This window comes from Merops nubicus, unplaced genomic scaffold (assembly GCF_000691845.1).
Source record: "Merops nubicus isolate BGI_N331 unplaced genomic scaffold, ASM69184v1 scaffold10919, whole genome shotgun sequence".
NCBI lineage: Eukaryota > Metazoa > Chordata > Aves > Coraciiformes > Meropidae > Merops > Merops nubicus.
The window spans coordinates 7671-28322 of NW_008631681.1; the positions used below are offsets into that span (position 1 = coordinate 7671).

Here is a 20652-nt window from a genome sequence, read left to right on the forward strand (position 1 = left end):
AATACAACCCAAATTTCTTTGAACCGTGACATCAGTAATTAATTGTGTCATTTGTGACACTAGCAAAATGGGAGCTCAGTGCCAAGCTATGATGAAGTCTTATATTTTTAGTTAATTTTAGTCTCTCTATTTAAGTGCACAGTGCTGCATTTCTCTTGGCCAGAATTTGGATAATTGGAATGGTTCCTATTGAACTGTTTATTCCTCCTTGTAAGAACTACAGGTGGCAAGGATAAGAGGGAGTAAGTGCTACTAAGTTTTTAAAGCTCCAAGATTTTGAAAACCCTGATCTTGGTAGTTCATATTTGAGTTTGACTTAATATGCAAAACACAGTGATCTAAATGTGGTATTTTTTTTAAAAGAAGTTCACTTTTGTAACTTAATGTTTTGAGACAACCCTCGATAGTGTTTGAATTGCCATTTGTGAAGCAGAGTAATGTGTTTCATGTTTCATTGCTTGCAGACAAGGAAGAAGCTGTGCCTCAGTAATTTTACTTCATCCCCCAAAACAACTGATGCTTATCTTGCATGTGAATTTTTGTAAAAATTATATAGATATGTACATGAAATATATTTAATGTAGGTATCAGCTTTTATGTTAAAAATGTGTATCATGCGTATTTGTTTATAAGCATGTGCATAAAGGTGTAAACAATGTTTTCATTTATTAATTTCCAGGGGATATAATTTTCAATGCTCACTATCCTGACCTGCCACCAGATTTTATCTTTGGAGAAGATGCTGAATTTTTGCCAGATCCTTCTGCCTTGCATGTAAGTGCTTCGCTGTTTGAGACTCTTATACCACGCAAAGAGACTTGGCTGGTTTAGAATAGCTTCAGTGGTAGGAATTTGCTAACGATGCAAAATAAAGGAAAAAAAAAAAAAAAAAACAAACCAAAAACCTCTTATCTCACTGTTACATGAGTATAAATACTTTGTCTTCTAATGATTTAAAGCTGAATTGATAAATGTAGGGATTTAAAAAAATATTTTAATCAAGACAACATGACTTCTACAGATTATCTTTTAAAAGACATCTTCTTAATATCTGACCATCTTAAAAGCTCTGTTTCAACAAAAAGAATTGCTCAGTTGTGTCTTTACAAAGCATTTAGTTCCAAAAAAAGTAGCATAATATTCTGTAGTGATGTCGATTTTTTTTTCTTTTCCTCTGAGGAAGAATAAAGCCAGGTTGTATGTTATTGAAACTACTATGTCAATGAAAGGTGTCTCCTCATATGTGGTAATTGTACCATGAAGACAAAAAGTCCTCTAAATAACGTGTCATGGTCAAAAATTAACTTTGTGAGAAAATATTTTTACAAAGTCTTATTACTATGGAAGAAGAAGCACCACAACTTGAAACCAAGCTTTTTGTTTGCTATTCAAAGTTAGCCTCAAGTAGTAAAGACTTGTTTGAAGAAGCTGATAATGTTTATGCTTTTAAAATACCTCTCCCTCTCAGAAGTTACCAGTCATTACTAAAGCCATATTAAAGAATTTCAAAACCCAGAGTGTTTTTCTCTTTTACCCTCCATCTCTCTTTGGGCTCCGTTCTCCTGTCTTTGCAGACCTGCAGCCTTGATTCTGCATTGACCATATTGCATGTTATTAGGGTTTGAGCATATTTAATAAGTGTCTAGTACCTGTACCAGTGGTGCAGAGTTTAGTGGCTGTGTCAGATAAATATACCTTTTCCAGAGAGCTCTACTATAATTCCTGCTCAGTTACACACACACAATCATTCATGAGCTCATTTCCTTTTTTTCCTCAAGATTTTCTGCTGTTATTAGAAAATAGACCCAAAAAGCAATTGACACTTTAAATATGTTTAATTTTATAGGCTACCTGTAGGGGTATGTGGGAATCACCAACACAAACAGGCACATAGGAAGGATCTTTTAATTCAACTTCTCCTAGCTAGAGCCTTGCTAGGGGGGAGGCTCTTTGCATAGTCCTCGCTTGCAGGCTCTCTTATGCCTTATCAGCACATCTCCAGTGCAGCTGGGTGATGCTGTCAGGTATGGGAGCACCCCAAAGTCTGAGGCTGTTGTGCTGTACTGTTCAGTTCTGGGGTATGGGTGTCATGGGGGAGCAATGCAAGGCAGTGGCCACAGAACTGAACATGTCCTTCACATCTGATGTGAAAGATGTGTTGTGTTTTGGTTTTACCTTTATTCATTTCATATTAAGTTACCCTGAAAAATTACACGATCTTATAAAAAAATTGTTTTCATGATTATTTTTAGCATACCCAACAGAATTTTTAAAAGGTGGATGTCTTGTCTTTGCTTCCTCTGTTCCCTTTCCTGTTAAGCTTACAAACTGCCTTGGGAAGGAGGCATGGTGCTGCTTAATAGCTATCTTGTTAGGCTCCTTTATAGAAAATATTTTACTTTTCTATTCTAGAACTGTCATGTAATTTTCACATTCTTATTTACCAGTTCTCCTATTTTCCCATTTTCCTGTTCTGTTGTTTCACAGTCTTACGACCCCCTGAGAAGTATTCACACTAGCAATCCCTTTCTGTAGTTGATGTTAAAGGAAGAGGAGAACTTTTTAATGTGCTGGAAAGCTGAAATAAATAACAAATAGCATATGTGATATTAAATATAAATAATTTGGGGCACCTTGCAGAAATGCTATTTAGATGGAGTGTGATATGGTGTCAAGCTTCTCATGTGAAAAGAAGTCACTAGCACTAGTGACCCACTGGGAAACCTGCAAGGATTAAAACGTTCTTAGTTTTCTTTCTTTCTTTCTTTCTTACATTGTTCATTAATGATACTTCTTTGAGGAGTGTTGCTCTGTTCTCTGCTTAGGCAGAAAACTTCCAGTCCTCTTTGTTGGAAAGCAGCTCGAGGAGCCATTTACTCCTTGATGCTTAATGAGATATTAACAAGCGTATTTTAAAATTTATTAAAAAAAAACTGGAAAAGACATTTTCAAGCCAACAGCTTTCCTTTGGTTGTTATGCCTTGCTATAATATTCACTATGGGAATGTAACCTCTTTTGCTAAGTTCCTTGGTTATTCTCCTGAAGTCAATCCTGATATTATCAGGGTATATTATCTCCACCTTGCAGCTATGGTCTATATGGTGTGGTTTTCCTTTTGCATTTGCCTTTTTGTGTTCAACATGTTTTGCAGAGTTTTTCTTCAGAATGTTACATTAACAATAACTTGTTTATTACACTATATATTTGAATAACTCCTTTTTTTTCCACAGATCTCAGAGCTGTTTAATGAAGATAATTTTAATTGAATCCTAAAATATTAGCAGAAGTTTTTAATGTGTTAACATATCTTTCTACTGTCTGTAAGTAAAAATAGATTAGCATGTTGAGCATAATTTAATGGCCTTAATCTTGAGCAGTCATCAAATACTTTGGATGCAAGAGTTGCTCACAATCAAAACAGAATCTACCACTCACAAAAGCATGTAGATGTTATTAAATGAGGAGTGCAGTCTCTAAGGAATACATGGCATCAGATCTGTGGGAATTCTGATATTGAGTCTTCCTGCACTGCTCTCATCTGCCCAAGTGTCTTGTTTTCCAAGCAGAAGTCGTCACATGCTGTTACATGGCTCAAGTCAGGCATTATGCTTGGCTTGAAATCAGAACCAGGTACTCCAGATTCCTCAAGCTCGTGTGGCTGTAATAAAGGCTGCCAACAGACCTCTTTGAAGACATTTGAATGGCTGTGCTGCAGATGACTTCAGTCACTCCTTTAGTTTCCATGGCCGTGGGCACACCTTCAAGTTAGGTTTTCATCTAAGCGCAGTAGCAGTTGTTAGTTGAGCAGCTGTTAGACAGACAGCTAAAACAAGATTCCAGAAATACTGCATTTTAAAACGTAGATGCTGTAGGTGAAGCCATCATACTGTGCTGCTTTTTTTTCAAAGAATTCCTAAATGGTTGGGCCTGTGTTTCAGCAATGAGTTGATGTAGTGAACGCTCTTTGTTGTTGTAAGCAGAGCTTATCAACTGCTTTGTTAAATTGGTATTGCAGTTGCAGAATCAGGTCAAAAATGCTTATTGAAACTCAACTTTGCTTCTATACAAATACTAAAGTCACTTCTGTTTGAAACTTGGGTCAAGGTTCAATTCCAGCACTGTAGAATATAAGCTTCATTACATGGCTTACTGGATTTAGTTACTCTGCTAGTTGCAGAGTCTGATTTTATCTGTTCTGATCTAGGATGAGGCAACAGTTCCTTTTATTTTGGCTTGTCGTGCAGTTTTAATTACAGTCAGAGGGCTAAATTCTTCAGGTTGGTGATGCTACTCATGCTGAAAGCATTATCAGAAGTAAGCATAGTTATTTTTTATTTTCATTAAAAATGTCCTCACCATATGCATTTCATACTTGTGTATATTGTATGCATAAATAAAATCAGCTTCTCAGAATGTAAATAGAAAAGTTCTTCCCTGCCTTAGTGTTTATTCATTTTGGATAACAAGTATTAGAAATGTATTTTAAAAACAACCTATGATTCACTCCATTCTAATTAAAAATTCAGTTGGCACAAACCAAGATTAGTGATTGTGTACGGATGAGATTAATTTGGAGCTCATTACAATGACGCCAATTTGAGTAACAAGGATTGTTTGTTATGTTAGCCTAGTTGATAGTTAATGTGAGCCAGGTAATAACTGAAGTGCTTATGCAAAATGTTAACCCCATTTTTCCAATAATTTTGAAGTATATTCTGTTTGGCAGAGAGGAGACAATAGCAGTAAGCACAAGCTGTCAGTTTAAGGGATTTGGGTTTTTTAGCATCGTACTTCAGGTTTCTATCTATTCTTATTCTCCCCACCCATTGCTAATCAAAAAGGCTCCATTAGCCTGAGTGGGGATGAAGGCAAGAGGACATTAGCATCTCCTGAAATCCAGTAAGTGGTGGATGTGTTCCTGTGGGCTGGTATATATGGGAATACATAGAGCTGCATTCGCATGGAAGGAGGGCTTTGCCATCACAGAACTTCAGAGCACAGGACTCTGTGGCTTTCACGCCAGTATGTAGTGTTGGGAGGATTGTTTCCCCTTGTCTAATTGTTAATATTGAGTACAGATTTACAGTCATTGTGGAGTTGATTCAGCTGATTGTGCTACTCAAGCATACCGACAGTCATGTTCTGTATGCTGTGTAGAACAATGTTTATTTTGGGTTCCTGTACCTGTAGTTATTAGACTCCATATTTATCACTTGGCTGTATGATGACTGTCATGAAGGCTGCATTGTTCTCTGCATCTGTGTTCAAAATCTTAACCATTATTACTGTCAACTTCCTGAGTTAGCTTTTAAGGAGTACTGAAGAGATCCTTTATGTATATCCCTCTTCTGTCGTTGTTCTTCATTTACTATCAGGAGCATGAGAGAGGTGTTTAACAGCATCAGTTTTTCCCATGCTCAACATTAGCAACAAAAAAAGCTCAAACACCCCTTTATACCGTTTGAACGATTTTGTTCTGAAAAGTGTGACTCTCATATTATTGGCAAAGACACAGATGATACGTGTTCTAGTGTGAAAGCCCCTACGTAAGAGCAAGGAGCATGATGAATTCCAGAACATGATTTTAAGGTCATAGTGGTGGGTTCTCTTTGGATGGGACATGTGTGGGTAAATTCAGAGTCTTCTAGCATTACTGTCTCTTCTGCTTACTTTGGAATGGCAGCAGCAGATTTCATTCTTGGGACCCCTAAGGTACTATTCTTGAACTGAAAGCCTTAAATTATTTTGGTTTCAGTTGAACTTGGGGAATTTAAATAAAACAGAATGCAGGATTTGGTCCTGGATTTTATTAGAAGGTTTTCAAATTTCTTCATATTCACATTTTTTTTTTGTGTTCACTTTTCAGTCATGTCTTGACTTTATATATCAAAATGTGATTTTATTATTTATAATCTGGTGCTATTTACTTTTGAGTTATATTGAGCATTTAATTTTGAGACAAATGTGAATTCTGGAAACTGTTTAATCCTTTCCTTCTACATTGATACTACGCATTTGCATATGTAGAGGATGTTTGTATGTGTGCATATGTATAGGTGTATCTGTGATAACCTATGTATAAGGTTAGGTTCTTTATAGGCATGTGGTCACTGATACCTTGTTGAGGTTTATCTGTGATGGGTAAGCAGTGGTGACAAAATGACATTTTACACTATAAGAACAGTTATTTAATTTAGGAACCTGTCCAATAGAAGGACCTTTTAGCTCATATTGTTGGCATTTATTGAATACTTTTTTGTCCATGTTTTCAAGTGATAGAGCTATACAAATACAACATTCTTCCTTAGGCCAGATCTAAAAGAATCATATTTTCAGTGTATTTTGATCTGGTTTTGCTGTCAGAGCTCCACACAGTTCCTGCAGGGAAGCCTCATTTGTTTTCCTGACCCAGCTAGCAAGGAGTGTCATCAACAAGGCACAAGTTTTCTCCCCTTTATTTTGCTGTTCTTGTACTGGGTTTAAAATGAGAAAAACCCTAAAGAGGATTCCATCTGGGAATCCTCTCCTGAGGTATCCTGGCCAGCTTGGCTGCATCCCCTGTGAGCCCAGGATTCAGGAGGTGCTTCTGAGAAGCCATGTGGTGCTGAGAGCGAGTGTAAGTGTTGTCTGTGTAGCCATGTGGTAAAAATGGAGGCTGTACAAAGAGTTCAGCAGAAAGAAATCAAGAGAGGTGACAGAAAATGAGTTTTTCCTGTCATCTTTCCATCTCCTCTTCCTTTACGGCTTTTCTACATTGGGAAGTTAGTTCCTTGCTCCCTGTTTTAGTCTCCTGAATTTCTATTCTAGCCTTTCCCTTTTATTTTTCCTTTGTCCAGAATTGTTAATGTTTGTAGGGCTGAGAGGGAATTAGCTACCTTGTATTACTTTGTAATTTTCTATTCATGTAAAGCCATTGTATGTATTTACCTCACCTTCTTTTTCCAGACTACCAGCATTTCCTAGTCAGTTTACAACACTTGGCTTTCTATGTGAAAGCGTAAGCAGAAGAGAATATGCTGAGATCAGAAGTTCACCCTTAGTTTATCACAGGGTTTGGCTGGACTTTTCATCTAGTTGATCCAGAAATTGAAAAAAGTTCTAAGCTCGATACTATTTACTTAATTTTGAGAGAAGAAAATATCTGATAAGTCAGGTAGTTTTGCCTTTTTTGCTTAAATCTTACTAGTATAGAAGGAAAAATTAACTCCATTAGTTCTCTGAGGAGCTCTGTGAGGAGACATTTCATTTTTTTTGGCACAATCTTCTCTGATAATGCAATTTCTCCCTAGAATATGAAAAATCTAGAATATGGAAAATCTGGAATATGAGCTCTTAAAATACAGTATATGAATCCAGGAAATAACTAGTTTTAGGAGAACATTAGGAATCTGCATGGATCATTTGACTGAAGGATGGCAGAGTGAGAAAAAAAATAAAAAAATCTTTTCCTGCCATGCTAACAAATGTGCATGTGATGAGAAGTTCATTGTGCAACAGAAAAGTAGGGGGGAAAATATTTAGTGTCTTTTCATAATGTTATATTAGAGAAAAAAAAAATAGATAATTTTCATTTATCATGAGTTTGAACATCTTTTTCATGGTTATACGGTTAGATGGGCCAGAAGGTGCTCTAAATCTTAACTAATGGCTGAAAAAGATGGTTTGGATTATGTTTATTTCAACGTGTGTCTGTTTAACTTATACCTGAACCCAGAGCACTGATATCCCAAATTTTTGGATTTTCTTTAGAATTCAGGAAACCTTGCAATTTGCTGGGGTTGTCTCACATTACACTGCAGTTAACACTGTGAATGCCTCTCTGTCTGCAATGCTTTCTTTGTGGCCAGTTGGGTTTATCTAGCAGTGCCCCAGTCTCCTTCACTGTCTCTTCCCGGTCTATTCCATAGGCATCAGTTTTTCCTCCAAGAAGCACAACTTTTTGTTTACAAGTAGTGGTTGCCTGAGGAAGCAACAGAACTGAGGTGTCATATTGGAGGGAAAATATGTGCTGCAGTGTACCTTCAGACTACCAATTACCAGACACTGATGCCTAAGTATGTTCATGTATTTATATATATATAATATACCTGCTTTGCAGGAAATCAAGACCTTACTAGTGCTCAGGGTGGTATAATGAGTTCCAGCATCTCATTGACTTTCAAGTCATCATTCGTGTAAATCAAAAAGATAAAGTTGGATATCCCAAGCCAGGCATATGAAAGCAGCATGTCTTTTATTTGGAAGTCTGAGTGCAATACTAATATTGGTGTTGATAACTCCTTAATAGGAACCAGCAAACTGATAATGTAATTACAGCTATTTTTTTGCTTCAGTTACTTAAAAGATAATCACACTTTATTTAAAAAACATTTTATTAGAATTTGAAAAAAAATCATTTTTAGAGAAATTGGCAGAAAATTAAAGGATTCTGACCCTGATATGTAATGGTACTGGCACAATACACTCTACTTCCTCACAAGAACTCTAGAACAGTAAGAAATGGTTTAGCTTGAAGGCAGCAACTTGTTAGCTTTCTAGAAATACGTTGACAAGGTTTTCTCCCCTCCCCTTTTTTTCTTTGATTTTTTTTTCCTCTTTTACGAAGAAAAAGAAATATCTAGCACAGTCTTCCTGAACTGAGAATATATTTAAATTCAGTGTGGTATGCCCTTTGACTTCAAGTTGTTGAGCCATGATAATTCATTTTTCTGTAGAGAAAGTCGGTCATTGCTTATGAATATGCAAGCAGAACAGACTTTTAAATTAACTGATTACAGAAGGTCAGTTAGAAATAATAATTCAAACTGATAATGCAGTTTCATATTTTATTGAATTCTTGACTGTGAATTATTATCATTTATAATTTTACTCTTCTCCAGTGGGATTAGTTTAAGTTTAGGGCCCTGCAGGTTCTTTCTTTCAGAAGGTATTGTTGGGGCAGAGTAGAGTCTTTCCACTCAGGGTAATTTTCAAAGGATCTATTAATTTCCTCAAATTGATGGGGCACAAGCTTTATTTTTTTTTTTTCTTTTTACTCATCCAAGCTTCTGCTGGTATTTATTTCAAAATCTCTCTTGATTTTAGTCATGCTTTACTTGTGTTTGTCTGCGTTTACTGTCTGTCTTCCATCTCAAATACTCAGGCATACCTGCTCCTTTGAAAAGATAACTACAGAAATATGGTTCAAATTTATTCAAAATCTTGTGTCTTTTGTTTGTAGTATTACTGTTCGCACAGTTTTACATGAATTTTGCCATATATCTGTCTTCCCAGATATGCAGATATGACTTGCATAAAGGAACCAAATGAGTGTTCTTTTCTCAAGAATGCTTTTTTTCAGAAGATATAACTAATTTGCATTAATTTGTCCAGTGTGGTAGAGAAATTTTTATTTCCAATGACTTATGATTTACTCAATGGTATTTTTTAAATATTTTCTTTAGGGACTGTATTTTCAAGGCCTTATAAACTCTATTGTAGTAGAAATGTGAAAATATAGATGGAAATACCGCTTGACCAGTGAGATCCACCATGTGATATTAATTTCTGTGATTTTAATTTATGGGCTTTTGGGAGAGGAGAAAATGGTTAGAAGAAAACACTTCTGCATGTGCCACTCAATAATAAATGCTCAAGGGATGTTAGTGGATGCTGTCCAAAATATTAGCTGTGAAGGTTCTAAAATTTACTTGTTTTGACAAGAAAGGAAAAAAAATCCAAGAACTGATAAGAGTGAAAGACTTGCTATTTAAAAAGGGACTTTTGAGGTAAAACATTAACACTGAGACAATGGTCTGCTCTCATCCACTGAGGGTCTGAGAACTTTGGACCTGGTCACACTACCATGAGTGCATGATGGTCTTTAGGTACAAGATGCACGTGCATATGTCTTGTGTTGAAGTTAATCCTGTCTTCATGCTTTGTTCCTTTTACTTGCTATGTCTAGTTAAATATGTATGCCTCTTGTAAGAGACTCTCAAGGGAAAAAATGCTGTGTACTCATGTGGATTAGCTAGTGATTAGTTCATTGAATTCCCTATCCCAGGATTTATAGGTGCTGGGGGAATTAGGAAATTCCTTCTCAGAACAGGTAAAGGTACCGTCTGCTTTCTGAGAGAGGTGTACTGGGAGGTCTGGAAAGGAACAAAACTTTCTTAATCCCTTAGCAAAGTAGGACAAGAAATACATACACATGCCAAGTCTTTAGGAGATTACTTTAGGTAGTATTATACTCCCTCTCTTTCAATAGTATGCAGTTGTATGTTTTAAGGGTTTGATTGTCTTGTAAGAGAGCTCTGTGGGAGAAATGGGCAGACTTTCGGGAAGAGTGCACAACTTAAAAATTCTCTTCTGGGCTCAGCTTCACAGTTTCTGCATCTCCAGAGCACCCTTAACATACAAAGATCAGCTATCTCTTAACTGCTCCTACAGCATGGCATAGGAGTAATTCACAGTAACCTCTGGAAATGGAGTTCGCTCGTTTTTCAGGGGAATGGTCCTTGAGAGGCAGTGGTGCAGTTATGCTAGATGAATGTAGAGGAATGTTCTCTACTTCAGATTTGCTTGGGTTTATTTTAGAGTTGCCTTGGGTATGGGATTGTTAGTCAAGAATCACTCTGTTTAGCCAGTGGAATAAAATAGGGAAAATGATTTTATACAAAACACAAGGTGCTTTCCTGAAAGCAAAAGTATGCTGGTTTCCTCCTCTGTATTTTCATGCTAATTCAAGGCCTTCAGGTGTCTGAGATTTTGGCAAAGTGTTTGTAAGCTATTATGATTTCTGCACCTAATTTTCACAGCTTCTCACTAAAAATAAAAAATAAATACTGACTATCCCAAGCTTTGCTGTATGCAAACTTTTTATCTGTTGTACACAATAGCTAGTAGGGCTGTAAGTTCTTTGGTTGTATTGCCATGACAAAAGTGCTCTGGAGCTGAACCGTTCTTATGAAGTGTTGAGTTTTGATGTTTGCTTGTGCCCAAAAATGATCATTTCAAGCACATCACTCCAGAAACTTGTTCCAGTGGTGCAGTGGGGGAGGGGGATATGAAGAACCTGTGAAAATAAGATGACAAGTAGATGGCATGTAGGTTTACAGTGATTGATTTGAAACTGCAGCCTGTAGGATGTTTAAGTGCTGGCTGCTAAGAAACTGAAGCCTTTGAAGTTGTTATAACACTCCAGTGCTGCAAATACTGTGAAAAATATCTGTTGATAGAAAGATGTGAGCATATGGCAGATAATTATCCTGTGCCTTTCTCTGTGAGCAATTTCCCTGTGGTGGCCCACGGAGACTAGAGCAAAGCAGGGACTAAAACTAGGTAGTCCAGCTTCTAGACTAATTCAGTAACCACTGGACCTATATCTCCTCTGTATTTATATGGAGCATAAGTTCTGACATCACAGTATCATCTCTCTCATTTCAGGTAAAAACTCACATTGGTGCTGCTTTTGAGCCACTGTAGGATGCAAGCTGTGTGCATGTGGTGTGCAGAGATAAAAACAAAATGCAAATCTGTACTTACATTATTCTTTACAATAATATTGGGTGGAAGATGCTATAGAAATACATTGCCACTGTTACAGGCTTAGGAGGTTTTATTTACTGACATTTTCTCGTGAAAGTTAATTTCTTGCTTAGAAATATAAAAGTACACCAAGTTAAAATAAGATCTTGCTGTTGTTTCCTGTAGTATAGCCAGGAAAAACAGTTACAATCTGTCTTCTTTAAAATCACTTTCCTGGAAGATATTCTGGCAACCTGGGTATTTAAACACATTGCAAAGAAAAACAACTTCAGATCAATTAGAAATTGTTCTCGGATTTTCTTTCTGATAGTGTAGCACTATAGCTTGCTGCAGACATGGCCTGGAGTTATGAAATAAGCAACGACCTATGAAGGAGGCTGTGAAATAGCTGCTTATGGCACACGAGGTGCATTATGTTCTGAAAAAAGGGGGAATAGGTAGTCACGAACACTGAGTAGTTTGCATAGGTTCTTGATTCGCTTTTTTGGAAGGATAAAGGAAAGGCGGCAGAGCACAAAATGTTCCAGAACAAAATTTAAATGTGATTTCTTTGCCAAAACTTGAATAGTATGGCTACTTTGGAGAGCTAAATGTTGCATGTCTTTGCTAGTAGGAATGAGAAGCTACTTTGTGGGGGTTTTTCACTTGCCTCACCTCTGAGAAGATCTCATTAAAACTGATACTGTCTGGCTGCGAGTATTCTTTGTCTCTTTTTGAAATCCAGTTGGTGTCATTGCTATTCATTTAAATGAGTTACTGTTGAAATGGCTTAAATTGCACTCTGTGGGTGGCCTTATAATAGCTTTACTCTGCCTCTTTATACATACTTTGAGTGAATTCATTTTCTCAATATGTTGGTTGTATCTGATGGTTCAAAAACCTCTCCTTATCAAACTGCTGTCAGGAGACATGATCAAGAGCCAGGGAATTCGAAGATTGACTTTACACCCCAATAAAATCTGTGGGGTTATACTTAGTGAAAATTATGCTCTTTGAGCTTGTTTAAATTAATATCTGGCAGATCTTCAAAACACATCTTCTGAATCACTTTGGATTTCTCCAGTGTAGACACAGTTTAATGGATGCCTATGGTCTACTAGTCTCTGTATAACAGCTGAATATTAAGGTTTGTTCTTTCATGATATGGCAAAAAAATTGTAACATTAAAAACGGTTGTAACCAATCCGAGATGTGCATGTAAGCCTTCAAATGAGATGAACATGAATGCAGAGCTAGTTGCAGATGCACAGTTTGAGTTGATTCACACTTGTATACTGTACAGTGGTCCACTTTCAGTCTAACTGTAACTTAGTTTATACTGCAGAGTTCACTTAAAGACACTTACTAGCAAACAAGACAAGGAGTTGGATCCAAGACTGGGCTTCTTTATTTTAAATGCATTAGTGATAGTTCTGTAAAATTTGATTATCTCTCTGGAAAGTCTGCAGAAATCTTATTTCAAATTAGAAAAGATTTATTGAGTGAAATATGCAGCTTTGTCAATACCCCTGTCAGTGTGCCCATTTTTTAATATAAAATTAATTTAATAACAATTTCATAGCAATTTCAAATAACTCTTTTCAGCATGCATGTGATTTGGTTAAAAGGATGTGAGTGTATAAATTCTGCCAGGGACAAAACTGAAGATCCTGGTGAGCAGAGCAGAAGGAGATTTTGATAGAAGTCACAGAAAGCAACAGGTCTTTTCTTGTACACATATTTGCTGGTTATTTCTCTAATTGAGTTTTTCATATGTGCCAGGGCTCAGCAGTTACATGGTTATGTATGTTTTGATATTTCCAGGGTTTTTCTGAAGCTGTGACAACTAAAACTCATGATTTTGTAGTTACATTCGGAGCATAACTCTTATGGAAGGTCTGAGTTTTATGGCAAAACCTGGATCCATGGAACACAGAAATACTGGAACCTCTCTCTGTGCTTCTAATGTTTTAAATATTTTAAAATACTAGTTGTTAAAAAGCTGTATTGGCTAGAGTTGGAATACAGCCTCCGGGCAAACATTCAGAAAATGAATCATACAGGCTACTACTCTGTTTTACTCCAAAGCCTTTAGTTTAAGATTTTGCTGATTAAAACAATTTCCAAAGTCTAATAGTGAATATGTTAACTACATTGCTAAATAAAATTTTACTTAGAAAATCCTTAATCTCTAAAGAAGCACCTCAATTTAGTGTTTTAGGGACACTATGCTCATTGTCCAAAGTGCCAAATCTGTGCATGTTCTCAGAAGAATCATTATAATGCTGTGTTGATTGAGACATTCTACAACAGATCAGCCAGGTCATCATCACATTCTGCTTTAGTTAGGCTTCAGCTATGCATGTTGCTTACTTTGATTTCAAAAATTGAAGACTAAAGAAGGTGCTCTATGAAAATAAGAGAGCAATGTAACATTTTGATATACTTTTGAAATTGGATCACAATAAATAGTTTAAAAGAGTTTTCAGATGAACCTAGTGCTGAGGGCAAATAAGCAACATTTAAAAGTTATGTAAAAATAAATGTCATATGTAAATATGTCATTGTATCCAGAAGTGTTTGTTGTAAAATCTGTAAATTTAGATCTGAAAAGAACAGTACTTTTGCAAAGTTAATTAAATGACTAGAAACCCAATGGCCAATTGCCAAATAGCAAGCACTACAATAATATCATTCTAAAGTTAAAGAATTTTAATGTTTATTTAGGTCAGAACTTGTGTTGCAGAAAATTTGTTTAACCATTGTATATTTAATCCTTCATCAGTGATAATCTGTTATTATTGATGTAGGTACTGGATGGGTAGTTGAATTTTTTTCCAGGTGATTTTTTTTTTTAATGACCAGTTCATATTTTGCTTGACTCTTTAGTTAATGAAAAGTATTCAGTAAGGATCCTACAGTAAAACCATTAATTTTAATTCCTGTAACTTTAAGGAAACACAGCATAAACACTGTTTTGATGCAATGTTCTTGAATTCTTTGAAGAGAGCAATACTGTGGCTCTGTGCTGGACAAATGACAATGGATTTCCTCTTGCTCTTTTTTTGTTCTGTAGTGTAATGTTATTTAAAAAAACAAAAGGTTCAGTTGCATTTAGGTCAGTTATTAAAATATTGTTGGTCATTTCCTTTGACAGAACATTCTATTGTGTTATACCAATGTCATTAGGAGGAAAGGTTATTCCCACTTGTCTGGCTGATATCAATACATACTGGCATATTACATCCTCTGGCTTTCTGGAAATGCTTTATTTGAGCAGCAGCTTGGGAACAGGAAATTTAAGGTTATACACAGTCTGGTTTCAGACTGCATGACACAAAATGTGTTTCCTAGAAGACGCCGTCTACCTGACAGATTTTCTCTAGTATTTTGTAGAATCGGATAAGCTTAAATGAGTTCAATTTGGGAATAAATTACTATCTGTAGATGGCAGACAAGGTAGAGCAAGGCTTTCAGTCACTCTGTAGTATGTATTTGAGGAACATAGGTGAAGTCTAGTTAGTATCTCACCCATTCACCAATTACTCTGGAATGTAGTTTACCTTTTAAGGTATGGCAGTGATAATATTCCCATTTTGTAGGTGTTCTTCCTGTCTAGGATATAAAAAGCCCAGAGTACTTTTAGTTCAGGCCATGGTGGAATATGAAGTCTGTGACACTGTGTTAGCTTCTAAAGGCAGAGGTTCAAGGATAGCATCTTAACCATGCTAAGCAGCTCTTTCAGTCAGAATCATAGTGAGCAGGAGAATAGGAACACAGTTTAATCCTGTAACTGTTCTTTGAGCTATTCATTCATCCCTGTAAAACAAAGCAAATCGTAATCAGCAGTTATGTCCTGTTCTGTTTCTGAAGCTGAGCCTGTCAGTCTTGGGTGAATCTGTAAATTATGTAAATATCATGTCTTTTTAAAATCTTACTCTAGAGGTAAGTGTTCCCATAAGTGCTTCGTCCGCAGTCTAAGATTGTAAGTTTTACATTTTCCATCAAAATAAGAACAAGGTCGTGTTTCTGAAGAATGAGAGCACCAAATTCCAAAACACTGTTTCCCCCAACCATTTTCATGTGACAGGAGTGTACGTTTTTCATCTTAATCACAGGAATGGTCACAGGCAATGCAGCACTATGGCACTGCCAGCTATTGTCATTCAGAAATCATTGATCAGTGGTCTAAACCTCATGTTTATGAGATACAAAAAGGGTTGTATTTCTAAACTGTATTTATTTTGGGTTTTACTCTTTTTTTTTTTCTTTTTTTTTTTTTCTCTCCTGTGTGTAGGTAGGGCATATGTAGGTTTCCTTGTCTATCTATCTGGTAGCTATTAACTTCAATGAGAAGGGGTGGATGGAATGGGTAGAATATACCTGAGATTCTTTTAAAATTGATCCCTCCAGGACTGGGAATGTTGGGAAAACCTGCATGTAGTAAGGTTTGAGATAAAATTGCCTTAGTAACCACTATTTTTTTTCCCTCAAAAAAAGTGCAAGACTTTCAAGGAAGCAATACATATTTCATGTCACTTTCACTGACAGATTAGACTGGTATGTTTTAAGTGATGATGCTGAAAATGAGAAATTAATTTTGATGACATCTTAATATATGTGACTTCAGAGGGAAACAACTAAAAAGCTGTGAAAGGGGAAATACCTAAAGTATTAAGCCATTATGCACACATTCTGAAGTATGTATAAAGCCATTCCAAAGGGATATATCATGAAGTATAGTCATCAGAGATAATAAAAATTGTAAGCCTTTCTAATGGAAATAACCACAGAGATCAGGCTACAAGTAGATTTCATTGTCAGCTGAAGCTATGGTGCCTGGTGAATAACTGATGAAGCTTTCTATCTGCCTATCCAGAGTATCAGAAGATAAAATTTGTACACAACTCCTTAATTTCTTTCCAGGTCAGATAGAACTATGGATCTCACCTTGATAAGGTCCTTGATATAGTTGAGGTTAGAAAGAGCCTTTAGAGATCCTCTAGTTCAGTCCCCCTGCCCAGGCAGGGTCAGACAGAATGGGCTGTCCAGGACCTTGTCCAGTCAGGATTTGTTATCTCCAAGGATGGAGACTTAACAAGCTCTCTGTACTACCTGCTCACTTATATTTATTAGTTTTGGTGTTACACAAAATATGAATACCTTGTATATTTTGGGGGATGCTTTTTTTATCCAGCTTTATTCATTTACCTAACCTGGGTTGGGAAACTTTTTTTAAAATGTGTTTCAATAGAAGGCAGTCTTAAGATAGCTACTTCAAAGTACAAAAATATTTTCTGTCTTTCCATTGTAGAAAATGCTGCATACCAAAGCAGTTTTTCCACTGAAGAGGTAAAAAAGGGCTAATGCTTTTTTTGTTCTTGCCAAAGAATGTAAATTATGCATATAATTTGTTTATGAAATGTCTGCAACTTCCAAGACAAAAGTAACCATGCCATCTGTAACTACTTTGAGTTCAAATACTGATAAGTAATTTTATATGAAGTCTACTATATCTTAATTTTTTAATAAAATGCAGAAATCTTTGCCAGTTCTAAGGCTCTTAGTGTTAACTATACAATCCATGCAATTTAAAATCCTATTGCAGCTAGTTTGTTGTCATATATCTACATGATATACAGAAATACAGATTAATTTGTTGAAGATTTAAGTACAAAGCATATAGGCACCCAAGTGCTTTTGCTTCAGAACTATCTAGTGTTCTATCATCATGGAGTGCAGGGTGAGTTGTCATCTGCCTTTAATATGGGTCCGTTCTGGATCAAAGCAGATGTGGGCATACAACATTACTCATGCTAGGTAAGGATTGTAACTCAGGAAACCTTCCTGGATAAAAATCACTGTGCATGGAGACTGGTCTAAGCCAATATTAGGGTAGTTAAACTAAAATATAACATTGCTACTGTGCTCCTGACACAGTTATCTTCATTGTATTAATATTTTTATTTCTGTTAACTGTGGTTCTTGATATACAGTCAATTTGTAATAAAAACTTCTGCCAGGTACGTTGGAGACACTTGGGTGTGGATGGCATTGAGTGAAGGTAACTTTAGAAGAGACAGTCAAGGTGAAGTAAAGCACAAGGTTGAGAAGAGAAGCCATGTGCTCTGTCACTGCCAATACCATATCCACTGTTTCAGTAATGAAGCAGAGTAGTTTCCACAGTCGGTTTTAATTTGGCATATTCACTTGGCTGACTGCTTTTTGAGTCAGATGCTGTGTAAGGTTGTACTTATCTGATCCCTGTATGTTTAGTATCAGTTTTATTTTTTCAGTTGAAACTTTCAAAGTTCTCAGATGAAACAGTGTAATTTAGGGAAGAATAGAATGGTAATTTGGGCCTATCTATGCCTCACAGTAGCCCTGTTATCAGTTTTCTAGTAAGTCCTTATATGGACTCTTATTTGACATTAAGACTTACTTTTGCTGTTTGACCTGGTTTTTCTTCCAAAGCATGATAGAACCTTGGCATTTAATGTTTGTCACAAAGGTTCCACGTGCATATGTGCCTCTAGTATCACTGTGGAAGGGAGAGTGCTTGTCTTTCTATTGCTGTAAACAATTTTGATCTTCGTTCTTTTCTAACTCTACAGAATTTAGCTTCTTGGAATCCTTCAAATCCTGAATGCCTCCTGCTTGTTGTGAAAGAGCTGGTGCAGCAGTATCACCAATTTCAATGCAGCCGATTACGTGAGAGCTCTCGTCTCATGTTTGAGTATCAGACTTTACTTGAAGAGCCCCAATATGGAGAAAACATGGAAATCTATGCTGGCAAAAAAAACAACTGGGTAAGCTATTAAGAATATTTCAGCTAAAATGCTTTTAGTGATCCTTTCATTTTAATAAATATAACTTTTCCCTTTGAAAACTTGAATTATTTCTGTGGATCAGCATGCTTTATGTTTGCAGTGGAGAACACTTCTGTTTGACTGCAGCTCACTTTCTATACTCCCTGTTTTATACATTCCTGTCATTCCACTACCTTGGTTGAACCAGATTTCCAATTGAGTAACTGTTTTTCAACCTGATGTTAGTTCTTCTGATTTATAGATGAAAACTTTGAAAACTGTTGAAAAGCCTGTGCAGTATTTGCAGGGCATAGTACATGCCATGCAAAGGAAGTTTAAGTTAGCTCTGAAGATCTGGGAGGGAAAATAAGTTTTATTATGACACCTTGTTCAGGCAGATCAGCTTCCTTAATGGTAGGATATATTAGGGTATGATTCCACTTTATGGTTGACTTGATTTACTTGGTAGCTGCAGTTGCCTGTATCCCTCTGGCATTTGTCTAAGGTGAGAGGAGTTGTTTCAGGCACCTAAACTGGAGAGCAAAAAACCCACACAACTAATTTTCTGCAGGACAGGAGGCGATAAGATGACTAGAGCAGTGATTTGGTAGGGCCATGTCTTCATATGACAGTCAGATGTTAAGCTGGGTTAGCTGTTTCCTGAAGTTGTATTCTGCTGCCTGGGAAATGTGCCATGCTGTGTAGAAATATACATCTTGGTGTTCTAAAGTGAGTCTATTGACAATGTAGACATTTTGGTTAGGGTATGATTTGATTTTTTAAAATATTTTTTTAACTGAACTCTGCCACAAGGTAAGCATTGCAAAAATCAAGTTCTTTTTCCACTGGTAATATATTGATCATGGGAAGTTTGGAGTAAGATATATCATGAAATATCAAATTGTGTTTATACTGAATGTGTCCCCACCTTGTTTTCAAGCAATAGGATGCACTGAACATGTTCTGGCCTGCAGAACCAGTGTCTTCTGAAATAGATGCAGACTGAAAATCGATGAAAATTCTGCATTCCTGTTATCAGGACCTAAACTTCCACTTTATGTTACTTTAATCATTGTAAAGTTACAGATGATGCAATAGTGTTTACTTTGCAACTTGCAGTACTTATATTTATCTGGTTTTCTTTCCTTAGACAAGTCATCTAGGCTTTATTATTTTAAGCCAAGTAAAATCGTCTTTATCACAGAATTTCAGATCTCTTTTTTATGTTTATGAATCAGAATATTTCATTGAAATTAATTTGTTCTTAAATGCTATTCTTTATAGCTCACGTCAAAAACAACTTGCCACATCTGTAAATATCATCAAACTGGTTTATTGAAATGCAGAAGGCTTTCTGAACCATACTGAGATTTTTATCATAATTTTTGACAGCTGCCAAATTTTTTTTGCATTTGAATTGCTGTCTTTGTTAAAAATATTCCAATAAAATAAATCTTAAATACCTTTTGAGGCAGATATTTTTAATTATTGGAGAGATGTTTGAGGTTTATGTAGCATGTGCTTTGTTTTCAAAGTTTGCGTTCTCTGTCAAGAAAACTCTTGAGAGTTTCATTTGGAGATTCTGTGAACCTGATAACAGTGTGTCAAAGGCTCATTTATGAGTGTCCTAAAACTCCAAACTATGAAACTAACTTGTGTAGCTCTCCTTCCTGTCCTTTATAGCTGTCTTGTTAGTCTTGATGATCAGTGCAATAGGAGCCTTTATCTGTAAAGCAAGAGGTAAACTATATGTTATCTCCTCTGCCTAGAAGTGATTGAAATTCATGTTGTTGCTGCCTCTCAGGAATATACAGTAGCTCAGCAGACTTCTGAAACAATTGTCCACAAGTGAACCTTGCACAGTGTTGCAAAACCAATCATCTTAAGTGCATGAGTTGAAAAACTTTGAAGGGGAGGCCTGAATTCAGTGCTGTGTCCCAAAATGGAACAGAAATTTGCTTTTATACGTTTGGTGCACTATCTCCAATTTCCTGAGTGATCTCCAAGACACATGACAAGTAGACAAACTCTCATCTAGCTTAGTAGCTTCATGTTGGCAGAGTACAACATGATGCAGCTATCCATCAAGGTTCTAATCTCTTGGTGCTGTGGCCAGAAATTCATCTGACTTGGCCTGTTGCTTATGGCGAGATGGTTGGTGTTGAGTAGGTGAGCACCATGGACAGGGGCTGCTGCCTGCCTGTCCAGAACGATTTTGGAAGTAATACTTCAAAAAATAATCCTGATTGACTGGCATGAAGGATCTAGACTGCAAGATCTAGACTGCAGGTCCTTATTTACTTCCACACCTTGAAGTAGCTGATGTTTTCATGA

The 20652-nt window shown here is 36.4% G+C and overlaps 1 protein-coding gene across 1 annotated transcript; it reads left to right on the forward strand.

The window, feature by feature from the left end:
- Positions 1 to 679: 679 nt before the first annotated feature.
- Positions 680 to 18318, forward strand: LOC103780011 (BRCA1-A complex subunit BRE; the record flags this gene model as incomplete). Its single annotated transcript, XM_008947659.1, has 2 exons — positions 680 to 774; positions 18124 to 18318. Coding segments are annotated over 2 exons (290 nt in total), but the record flags the coding sequence as incomplete, so codon positions are not given.
- Between the last annotated feature and the right edge of the window lie 2334 nt (positions 18319 to 20652).